The sequence below is a fragment of the Dendrobates tinctorius genome, unplaced genomic scaffold (assembly GCF_039654945.1).
Source record: "Dendrobates tinctorius isolate UK_male_01 unplaced genomic scaffold, ASM3965494v1 ptg000099l, whole genome shotgun sequence".
Classification (NCBI taxonomy): Eukaryota; Metazoa; Chordata; class Amphibia; order Anura; family Dendrobatidae; genus Dendrobates; species Dendrobates tinctorius.
This window is the reverse complement of record NW_027361767.1, coordinates 1,593,169-1,605,316: the sequence shown is the minus strand read 5'-3', so window position 1 is coordinate 1,605,316 and position 12,148 is coordinate 1,593,169. Positions and strand designations below refer to the sequence as shown.

Here is a 12,148-nt window from a genome sequence, read left to right as displayed (position 1 = left end):
TTCGCCCCCTGGTGGCAGAGTTTGTGTACTGCTCTGGTTATCAGCTGCTGTCTGGTCATGTGACCTTCAAACTTGGCTAGCGAGCAGCTTGGGGGCGTGGTCTGTCGCAATCACATGACTGTAAATTCCCGCACCGGTAATCCGGTGCTGCCAGTAATGATGGAGCGCTGCCGGCACCGGGGGCTGCTCGTCCTGCTGCTGCTGGGAGCGGTACACCGGGGGAGCGGCTGCGGCCCGGAGGCGAGTGACCCCATTATCATGTCTCCTCTTTACGACTTCTCACTAAAGCAGGAAGCAAAGTGTGATATGGTGTCTATGAGGAAGGAGGAGGAGAGGGGCTCAGTATACTGAGGGGAGGAGGAGGAGAGGGGCTCAGTGTACTGCGGGGAGGAGGAGGAGAGGGGCTCAGTATACTGCGGGGGGGAGGAGAGGGGCTCAGTATACTGAGGGGAGGAGGAGGAGAGGGGCTCAGTGTACTGCGGGGGGGAGGAGAGGGGCTCAGTATACTGCGGGGAGGAGGAGGAGAGGGGCTCAGTATACTGAGGGGAGGAGGAGGAGAGGGGCTCAGTGTACTGCGGGGAGGAGGAGGAGAGGGGCTCAGTATACTGAGGGGAGGAGGAGGAGAGGGGCTCAGTGTACTGCGGGGAGGAGGAGGAGAGGGGCTCGGTGTACTGAGGGGAGGAGGAGGAGAGGGGCTCGGTGTACTGAGGGGAGGAGGAGGGGGGCTCGGTATACTGAGGGGAGGAGGAGAGGGGCTCAGTATACTGAGGGGAGGAGGAGGAGAGGGGCTCGGTGTACTGAGGGGAGGAGGAGGAGAGGGGCTCGGTGTACTGAGGGGAGGAGGAGGAGGAGAGGGGCTCAGTATACTGAGGGGAGGAGGAGGAGAGGGGCTCAGTATACTGAGGGGAGGAGGAGGAGAGGGGATCGGTGTACTGAGGGGAGGAGGAGGAGAGGGGATCGGTGTACTGAGGGGAGGAGGAGGAGAGGGGATCGGTGTACTGAGGGGAGGAGGAGGAGAGGGGCGCAGTATACTGAGGGGAGGAGGAGGAGAGGGGCGCAGTATACTGAGGGGAGGAGGAGGAGAGGGGCGCGGTATACTGAGGGGAGGAGGAGGAGAGGGGCTCGGTGTACTGAGGGGAGGAGGAGGAGAGGGGCTCAGTGTACTGAGGGGAGGAGGAGGAGAGGGGCTCAGTGTACTGAGGGGAGGAGGAGGAGAGGGGCTCAGTGTACTGAGGGGAGGAGGAGGAGAGGGGCTCAGTGTACTGAGGGGAGGAGGAGGAGAGGGGCTCAGTGTACTGAGGGGAGGAGGAGGAGAGGGGCTCAGTGTACTGAGGGGAGGAGGAGGAGAGGGGCTCAGTGTACTGAGGGGAGGAGGAGGAGAGGGGCTCAGTGTACTGAGGGGAGGAGGAGGAGAGGGGCTCAGTGTACTGAGGGGAGGAGGAGGAGAGGGGCTCAGTGTACTGAGGGGAGGAGGAGAGGGGCTCAGTATACTGAGGGGAGGAGGAGGAGGAGAGGGGCTCAGTGTACTGAGGGGAGGAGGAGGAGGAGGAGGGGGGCTCAGTATACTGAGGGGAGGAGGAGAGGGGCTCAGTGTACTGAAGGGAGGAGGAGAGGGGCTCAGTATACTGAGGGGAGGAGGAGAGGGGCTCAGTGTACTGAGGGGAGGAGGAGAGGGGCTCAGTGTACTGAGGGGAGGAGGAGGAGGAGGAGAGGGGCTCAGTGTACTGAGGGGAGGAGGAGAGGGGCTCAGTGTACTGAGGGGAGGAGGAGAGGGGCTCTGTATACTGAGGGGAGGTGGAGGAGGAGAGGGGCTCAGTGTACTGAGGGGAGGAGGAGGAGAGGGGCTCAGTATACTGAGGGGAGGAGGAGGAGAGGGGCTCAGTATACTGAGGGGAGGAGGAGAGGGGCTCAGTATACTGAGGGGAGGAGGAGGAGAGGGGCTCAGTATACGGAGGGGAGGAGGAGGAGAGGGGCTCAGTATACAGAGGGGAGGAGGAGGAGAGGGGCTCAGTATACAGAGGGGAGGAGGAGGAGAGGGGCTCAGTATACTGAGGGGAGGAGGAGGAGAGGGGCTCAGTATACTGAGGGGAGGAGGAGGAGAGGGGCTCAGTATACTGAGGGGAGGAGGAGGAGAGGGGCTCAGTATACTGAGGGGAGGAGGAGGAGAGGGGCTCGGTATACTGAGGGGAGGAGGAGGAGAGGGGCTCGGTGTACTGAGGGGGGCAGGAGGAGAGGGGCTCGGTGTACTGAGGGGGGCAGGAGGAGAGGGGCTCGGTGTACTGAGGGGGGCAGGAGGAGAGGGGCTCGGTGTACTGAGGGGGGGAGGAGGAGAGGGGCTCGGTGTACTGAGGGGGGGAGGAGGAGAGGGGCTCGGTGTACTGAGGGGGGGAGGAGGAGAGGGGCTCGGTGTACTGAGGGGGGGAGGAGGAGAGGGGCTCGGTGTACTGAGGGGGGGAGGAGGAGAGGGGCTCGGTGTACTGAGGAGGAGAGGGGCTCGGTGTACTGAGGAGGAGAGGGGCTCGGTGTACTGAGGAGGAGAGGGGCTCGGTGTACTGAGGAGGAGAGGGGCTCGGTGTACTGAGGAGGAGAGGGGCTCGGTGTACTGAGGGGGGGAGGGGCTCGGTGTACTGAGGAGGAGAGGGGCTCGGTGTACTGAGGGGGGGAGGGGCTCGGTGTACTGAGGAGGAGAGGGCCTCGGTGTACTGAGGAGGAGAGGGCCTCGGTGTACTGAGGGGGGGGGGGGGAGGAGAGGGGCTCGGTGTACTGAGGGGGGGGGGGGGAGGAGAGGGGCTCGGTGTACTGAGGGGGGGGGGGGAGGAGAGGGGCTCGGTGTACTGAGGGGGGGAGGAGGAGAGGGGCTCGGTGTACTGAGGGGGGGAGGAGGAGAGGGGCTCGGTGTACTGAGGAGGGGAGGAGGAGAGGGGCTCGGTGTACTGAGGGGGGGAGGAGGAGAGGGGCTCGGTGTACTGAGGAGGGGAGGAGGAGAGGGGCTCGGTGTACTGAGGGGGGGAGGAGGAGAGGGGCTCGGTGTACTGAGGAGGGGAGGAGGAGAGGGGCTCGGTGTACTGAGGGGGGGAGGAGGAGAGGGGCTCGGTGTACTGAGGGGGGGAGGAGGAGAGGGGCTCGGTGTACTGAGGAGGGGAGGAGGAGAGGGGCTCGGTGTACTGAGGGGGGGAGGAGGAGAGGGGCTCGGTGTACTGAGGGGGGGAGGAGGAGAGGGGCTCGGTGTACTGAGGGGAGGAGGAGGAGAGGGGCTCAGTATACTGAGGGGAGGAGGAGGAGAGGGGCTCAGTATACTGAGGGGAGGAGGAGGAGAGGGGCTCGTACTGAGGGGAGGAGGAGGAGAGGGGCTCGGTGTACTGAGGGGAGGAGGAGGAGAGGGGCTCGGTGTACTGAGGGGGGGAGGAGGAGGAGGAGAGGGGCTCGGTGTACTGAGGGGAGGAGGAGGAGGAGGAGGAGGAGGAGGAGGAGGAGAGGGGCTCGGTGTACTGAGGGGGGGAGGAGGAGGAGAGGGGCTCGGTGTACTGAGGGGGGGAGGAGGAGGAGAGGGGCTCGGTGTACTGAGGGGGGGAGGAGGAGGAGAGGGGCTCGGTGTACTGAGGGGGGGAGGAGGAGGAGAGGGGCTCGGTGTACTGAGGGGGGGAGGAGGAGGAGAGGGGCTCGGTGTACGGAGGGGGGGAGGAGGAGGAGAGGGGCTCGGTGTACGGAGGGGGAGAGGAGGAGGAGAGGGGCTCGGTGTACGGAGGGGGAGAGGAGGAGGAGAGGGGCTCGGTGTACGGAGGGGGAGAGGAGGAGGAGAGGGGCTCGGTGTACGGAGGGGGAGAGGAGGAGGAGAGGGGCTCGGTGTACTGAAGTATTTGCGGAGGACTTTTGATGGAAATGCATTGGTCTGGTGGAGGACAGGGTTCCCGGTTTTTCGGCTGCTGTGTATGGGGGACTTTCCTGTGTTGGTATATGGAGGGGCTCCGTGGTGTCCTCCGTTTCGGTTACACTTCCCATCAGACCGTTCTAGGATAACGCTGCTGTGAGTCACCGTGGATTCCTCTCCTCTTCCTTGCTGTTCCCCGTAGTGGGGGTCCGGGGGTCCTCAGTAATGGGGATTCTGAGGTTCTTTACGCTGATCGGTGGGATGTCAGTTGTGCAGCTCTCTGTGGGGGCAGTAGATGGGATATTGCTCTCACCACAGAGGACAGTGGCCGTTTGCAGGAGGTGATGGGGGTAGTAGTGAGCGGAGAGAAGTATGGCCTGTGGTGGAGGGAGAGGGTGTTGTACGGTCGGTGTAGGACGAGGGCTTCCGCCATAGCTGAGACCTGCTGATCAGATCGCTGCCATCCTTCAGTGAATCCCTGTAATGCCTTTCTTCCTGCAGACCTGCCCTGTGGCCCCCGAGGGCTTCCTCAATGTGCACCTCGTCCCCCACACGCACAATGATGTGGGCTGGCTGAAGACGGTGGATCAGTATTACTACGGAGGTGAGAAGCCCCCCGGAGATGATGATAGCTGCCCCCCTCGTCTATTCTTTCGTGGCCAATTTTTAGCTATTTGAGTATTTCACATTTGTCCTCGAAATCGATCACAAGATAATAAAATTACAAAACTCAGGAAATCCTCTGCAAGAGGGAAGTGTCGTTTATCGCTTCTCCAGAAAGCATACCTTTACCTTAATTGGCTTTTTTTTTTTTTAAAGGGGTTTTCAGATCTAGAAAACTTCTGCCCAAGACTTATAAAGTTGGATGATCACCAATGGCTGTGGCTCTGCATTCCCAAGACTTGCACGTAGTGTAGCGGCATAGGTGCAGAGCAGATATGGCGGCATCTGTGATCGCTGTCACACTTATACTTTATGCATTGCAGCACGTAACAGCATTCAGCACGCTGGGGTGCAGTATATTCTGGATTCGGTCGTCCAGCAGCTACTTGCAGACCCCAAGAGACGATTTATCTATGTGGAGAGCGTGTTCTTCTGGCGCTGGTGGCGGGAGCAGAAGGAGGCGGTAAAGAGGGATGTAGTTCAGCTCGTGCAAGAAGGTGAGCACTAGAGGGCGCTGTGGTTGCCCTTGCTCTGCCATGATACTGACCGTCCCCTCTACACGATAGGCCGATTGGAATTTATTAATGGAGGTTGGACAATGAACGATGAAGCGGCCGCACATTACAGTCCAGTTATCGACCAGATGACCCTCGGCCTGCAGTTCCTACAGTCTGTGTTTGGGGAATGCGGTAGACCTCGCGTGGCTTGGCACATCGACCCCTTTGGACACTCCAGAGAACAAGCATTGCTCTTTGCACAGGTATGTTTAATAAGATGTCCTGATCTCCCCACTATGTATAATAATGAGACGAGAGGGGGTCAGGGGGCTGCCGAGTCTCACGTGCTAATACCCGGCACTGCCGCCGGCACTTGGGATCGGCTCCGTGTATTGCTCTGCGGCCGCACGCTCCGATCCGAGTGCCGGGTGTTAACGTGCGAGACTCAGCCGTATGTGTGATCCCGGCTTCAGTCATAGGATACAAAGGAGGGCAGGGCATATACCTATATGTAGAGGGAAGACCGATCACAAAACTTAATTGCATTACTATACCCAAGGTGTGTGCCGCACTGGCATCATAAACCGCAGGAAAAAAAGTGCAAGTACCACAAAGGAGAAGAAATCTAAAATAACAAATGTTCCAGTCATTTCTGAAACTCCTCCCGTTGGGATATTTGGTATTTCATGTTAGAATCCAGACTGCTTCCCTCGTGGCGTTCCCGTTTATCACCTCCACCGATAGGATTATTACTCTTTCCAATGCCGTATAATCTGAACTCCGAGACATCGCCCCTGTGGATGATAACAAAATGTTTCTAATCTCCTGAATAAGAAGCATTTTTATTATTGATATTAGAAAGACGTTCCGCTGTGAATTTATTTATTTTTTAAATTTATCTGGTGTATTATATCCAATATAGGTCAGATGGCATTTTTGGCAGCAGATGCAGTAAACCACGTGTCACAATTAATAAAGGATTTGATCTCTTGGAATTTACCAGAGACCAATTGGAATGATTTGGGTTTTATCTAAGGCGTACATGCAGACATTGCATCTGCTGCCAGAACACTTGGGAAACCCTGTGACAGTCAGCCACGTAGCTGTGTAATCAAGCTAGGGGATAGTCACCCAGCGTGAGACCCCTCCGGGCCACATGTCTACAGCCCTGCTTAATGATACTACACAGCATATCATCCTGATTTGTGACCGGTAAGTATTTTATATAATTTAGTTGAATTGGGGACTATATGGTGTTGAATAAGTCAAAATTGAATTAGTATTGTGAAAAGGGGAAGAGACAAACGTTATGAGAAGATAGTGATCAGGGTCTATTGGACACTTTATTAAAAAGCATGTTTTATATCCCCTCTCACTTAAAAAAGAAATTATCATTTTACTCTTGTAATATAATACTGCCCCCTATGTACAAGAATATAACTACTATAATACTGCTCTTATGTATAAGAATATAACTACTATAATGCTGCCCCCTATGTGCAAGAATATAACTACTATAATACTGCCCCTATGTACAAGAATATAACTACTATAATACTGCTCTTATGTATAAGAATATAACTACTATAATACTGCCCCCTATGTACAAGAATATAACTACTATAATACTGCTCCTATGTACAAGAATATAACTACTGTAATACTGCTCCTATGTACAGGAATATAACTACTATAATACTGTCCCCTATGTACAAGAATATAACTACTATAATACTGCTCTTATGTATAAGAATATAACTACTATAATACTGCCCCCTATGTACAAGAATAACTACTATAATACTGCCCCCTATGTATAAGAATATAACTACTATAATACTACCTCCTATGTACAAGAATATAACTACTATAATACTGCTCCTATGTACAAGAATATAACTACTATAATACTGCCCCTATGTACAAGAATATAACTACTATAATACTGCCCCTATGTACAAGACTATAACTACTATAATACTGCTCCTATGTACAAGACTATAACTACTATAATACTGCCCCTATGTACAAGAATATAACTACTATAATACTGCCCCTATGTACAAGACTATAACTACTATAATACTGCTCCTATGTACAAGAATATAACTACTATAATACTGCCCCATATGTACAAGAATATAACTACTATAATACTGCCCCTATGTACAAGAATATAACTACTATAATACTGCCCCTATGTACAAGACTATAACTACTATAATACTGCTCCTATGTACAAGAATATAACTACTATAATACTGCTACTATGTACAAGAATATAACTACTATAATACTGCCCCTATGTACAAGAATATAACTACTATAATACTGCCCCCTATGTATAAGAATATAACTACTATAATACTGCCCCATGTACAAGAATATAACTACTATAATACTGCCCCATGTACAAGAATATAACTACTATAATACTGCCCCCTATGTACAAGAATATAACTACTATAATACTGCCCCATGTACAAGAATATAACTACTATAATACTGCCCCCTATGTACAAGAATATAACTACTATAATACTGCCCCATGTACAAGAATATAACTACTATAATACTGCCCCATGTACAAGAATATAACTACTATAATACTGCCCCATGTACAAGAATATAACTACTATAATACTGCCCCATGTACAAGAATATAACTACTATAATACTGCCCCATATGTACAAGAATAGAACTAGTATAATACTGCCCCCTATGTACAAGGATATAACTACTATAATACTGCCTCTATGTACAAGAATATAACTACTGTAATACTGTCCCCTATGTACAAGAATAGAACTAGTATAATACTGCCCCCTATGTACAAGGATATAACTACTATAATACTGCCCCCTATGTACAAGGATATAACTACTATAATACTGCCCCCTATGTACAAGAATATAACTACTATAATACTTTCCCTATGTACAAGAATGTAACTACTATAATACTGCAACAAATGGGTAAATTTAGCTTTCCAAATCCAGTTAAAAGCGTAACAAAGCAATGTATGACTGATGGCGTCTTTGTTTGTTACGCTTGAAACGCGTCAGAAGATGTCTGTTTGTATCCTGATTATAATACTCCATGTGTTTTTTTTTTTTTTTTTCTGTTGAAATAGCCAAGCTTTTAGCTGGATTTTCCTGTTTTCTTTCTGCTGTATAAAGTGGCCCAGTGATGCTGCTCAGCTTGGTCAAAGTCCAAAATTTGGTGACCCGTAGTCTGCCTTTTTACCTCCTGTAATAGTGCCTCCTATGTTCAATTATATACAGCGGGTAAAATAAGTATTGAACACGTCATTAATTTTCTTAGTAAATATATTTCTACAGGTGCTACTGACACTACATTCTCAGCAGATGTCTGTAACAACCCATCCAATCCACTCAGGCAAACCATAGATGTCCTTAAATAAGGCTGTGTGATAATGAGAAATGATCCAGGGAAAAATAGACATGCAAAAATCTAAGGAAAGTCATGACAGTTGCTGAATTCAATCAGTAATCAGAAAGCAATCGTACCACTTGGTGAAAAAATACTAGCTGATGGCCTATAAAGAGGTGTCTCGTTACCAAGGTGCCGCACAAGAAACCTCTTATGATTTGTAAAACCAGTGAGCTGTCTCAAGACCTTTGCATCATTATTGTTGCAAAACATACTGATTATGCGGATGTGGAAAGAACATCATTACACCATAAACCGGCCATTACCAGGTGTTCCCCACAAGATTTCAGACAGATGAGTGAAAAAAAAATTCTGAAGAGTTGTCCAAGGACCACCTGTGGAGAGCTACAGAAAGACCTGAAATCAGCAGGTACAATTGTTTCAAATAAAACCAGAAGTCATGCAGCCACCTCCATGGCCTGTGTGCACGCTCGCCACGCCACCTCCATGGCCCGTGTGCACGCTCGCCACGCCACCTCCATGGCCCATGTGCACGCTCACCACGCCACCTCCATGGCCCGTGTGCACGCTCGCCACGCCACCTCCATGGCCCGTGTGCACGCTCGCCACGCCACCTCCATGGCCCGTGTGCACGCTCGCCACGCCACCTCCATGGCCCGTGTGCACGCTCGCCACGCCACCTCCATGGCCCGTGTGCACGCTCGCCACGCCACCTCCATGGCCCGTGTGCACGCTCGCCACGCCACCTCCATGGCCCGTGTGCACGCTCGCCACGCCACCTCCATGGCCCGTGTGCACGCTCGCCACGCCACCTCCATGGCCCGTGTGCACGCTCGCCACGCCACCTCCATGGCCCGTGTGCACGCTCGCCACGCCACCTCCATGGCCCGTGTGCACGCTCGCCACGCCACCTCCATGGCCCGTGTGCACGCTCGCCACGCCACCTCCATGGCCCGTGTGCACGCTCGCCACGCCACCTCCATGGCCCGTGTGCACGCTCGCCACGCCACCTCCATGGCCCGTGTGCACGCTCGCCACGCCACCTCCATGGCCCGTGTGCACGCTCATCACGCAAGACTTCATTGCTGAATAAAAAGCATGCGGAGCATAGGATCCAAGATGGCCGCTGAGGGAGCAGGGCACATTTAAAGGAGCTCCTGCTTCATCTGAAGCAATCCTCAATATCTAGCCTTGGAGCCGAAGTAAAAAGGCCCCCGGAGCTACTAAGGCCATCTAACCTCACCATAGGTTGCCTTATTTCAAGCCCAGAGCCCTTTCTCCCACCTATAGAAGGGCTATAGCTGACACACGCGGGAGACGGCGAAGCGTGGGTCAGACTCAAGACCCAGAAGGCTGGATCTCCTCGCAGTTCGTGGATGTCCGTTCACAGCGAGAGGAATGGCGAACACATCGATCGCAGGCGGTATAAACAGGTACCTGAACAGGGAGTCCTGAGAAGCAGAAGATCGGGTGCACTGAAGTTGGCGTGAGACAGGAGACACTCGGCGGGAATTCCCCTCCAGGAAGCCGAACGTCCATCTCCCTTTGCAGCTGCACGAGCCGTCCCCTGAGACAAACACAGACCCGCTTATCATTGCGTCGATCCTGGTGGGACTGAGAGTGTGCCCTTGGGACTCGGGTGAGGGGGAAGCGGGAGTGTGATACTTCCCTCTTGCTAGGAGGCTAGAAACTAAAGGTACTGTCACACTTAGCGATGCACCAGCGATATGACGCGGTCAGGATCGCTGGTACATCGCTAAGTGGCAATGTGACGTTATAGCGATATTGCTAGCGATATCGCTTAGTGTGACAGGCCCTTAACACCGCTGTTATCTACTGATAGGCCCAAGGTCAGGCCCTGAAAATACAGTGGCTTAGGGTACCGTTACACCTAGCAATGCACCAGCGATCCCGACCAGTGATATGACGCGGTCAGGATCGCTGGTGCATCGCTAAGTGGTCGCTAGTGAGCTGCCAAACAGGCAGATCTCACCAGCGACATCGCAGGGGTCGGGGGTCGCTACTTACCTGTCAGACGAGGCGATCCTGCGTCCTCCCGCCCGCGTCCACGCGTCGCTCGTCACAGCAGGAAGCTGACGACGAGAAATGGTCCCGGAGCTTCTCGCGTGATCAGCGATAACCAGCGGGGGAGCGGTCGGAGGTAAGTATCACATGCAGCGATATCGCTAGCAATATCGCTATAACGTCACAAAATCAGTGACTTTACAGCGATATTGCTAGCGATATCGCTATGTGTAACGGGGGCTTTACATTGGTAAAACGCTCCATAACACCTATTTGACCCTAGAGCCACCGTTACACACTACGATATCGCTGTAAAGTCACCGATTTTGTGATGTTGTGCCCGGCGTCACTGTGCACGTTAGTAACCAGCGCGCTGATGCAGGAAGCTGGTAACTAACGTACACATCGGGTATCTAAGGGACTCACGTCCCTTGGATACCTGATGTGTACATTAGTTACCAGCTGATCACTGCTCTCCCGCCTGTCACACGCAGCGATGTGTGGTGGCCAGCGGGAGACCAGCGACCAATAAAAAGTCCTGGCCTTTCCTGCAGCGATACCGGCAGGGGGGCCAATCGCTGTCACACACACAGCGATCTCGCTGGTGAGATCGCTGTTGTCACAAAAATTGTGACTCGGCAGTGATCTCGCTAGCGAGATCGCTATGTGTGACGGGGCCTTAAGATAGCCGCTCCCCCCCCCCCCCCCACAGGTGGACTCGTGCAGTAGTAACCCTGTCAGGACACCCTGAGCACAATCCTACATCCCCTTTATGTTCTAAAGACCGTGCTGTGCCGAGGATTCCTCACCGTGGGGTTAAGTGGAGCTTATCTGAGCAAATCACTATTTTTTTTTTTTCTTTTTCTCTACAATGATTTAAAGAACTCGACACTTTGCCCATCGGGGAGAAATATTTATGATAGTTCCATGATGATCGAGAGAGATGAGGCTCCCAGAGGTTATCGGGAAGCTGCTTCCTATCTAACAAAATAATGCTTACTGCTGAAAGAATTGCAAGAAGATCCCTCTGATTTTTTGGACTCAGACCAATATCCAGAGGCTTCATGAAATAATTTTATCTTCAGCCCTGGCTCCTTTAGCGAAAGACTTATCAACAATTAAAAAAGATATCCAGCAGATAGGAGGCAGGGTGGAGGAGCTAGAGGAAGCACATTCCGAATTGTCTGCCTTCTCTGGGGACCTACAATCAGGTCTTCAACAAAAAGAGGATCATATCAATTCCCTTTATACAGCAATGGAAGACATGGAAAACAGGAACAGAAGAAACAATCTCAGAATCCGGGGGTCCTGCAGGCCCCCGACCAAGAAGATGTGCCAGCCATTCTCCAAGAACTTTTTCTACCTATGCTAGACCCAGAGGAGGGAAAGATGTTAATCCTCGAGAGAGCACACAGGGCGTTGGAACCCAAGCCCAAACAATCAGAATTTCCAAGAGATATAATTTGTAGAATTTTGGACTTCCGCTTGATAGAAAAGATTCTAAAAAAGACAAGGTCGCTGGGCACCCTGGAGTGCTCTAAAATCCGTGTTTTCCAGGACCTGGCACCATCAACCTTGTCCAAACGATATCTACTGAAACCTTTTACGGATGCTCTCAAACAGAGACAATTTCTTTTTCGTTGGCTTTTCCCATTCGGCATCTTCATCACGGCAGACGGC

At 52.3% G+C, this 12,148-nt stretch overlaps 1 protein-coding gene across 1 annotated transcript in view; it reads left to right on the top strand.

Moving 5' to 3' along the window:
- Positions 1 to 82: 82 nt before the first annotated feature.
- Positions 83 to 12,148, top strand: part of MAN2B1 (mannosidase alpha class 2B member 1) — a 27,543-nt gene continuing 15,477 nt past the window's right edge. The window contains exons 1-4 of the mRNA XM_073587390.1: positions 83 to 240; positions 4,370 to 4,472; positions 4,855 to 5,028; positions 5,098 to 5,291. Coding sequence (XP_073443491.1) covers positions 115 to 240; positions 4,370 to 4,472; positions 4,855 to 5,028; positions 5,098 to 5,291 — 597 coding nt within the window. The 5' untranslated portion in view covers positions 83 to 114. The remainder of the gene's footprint in view (positions 241 to 4,369; positions 4,473 to 4,854; positions 5,029 to 5,097; positions 5,292 to 12,148) is intronic.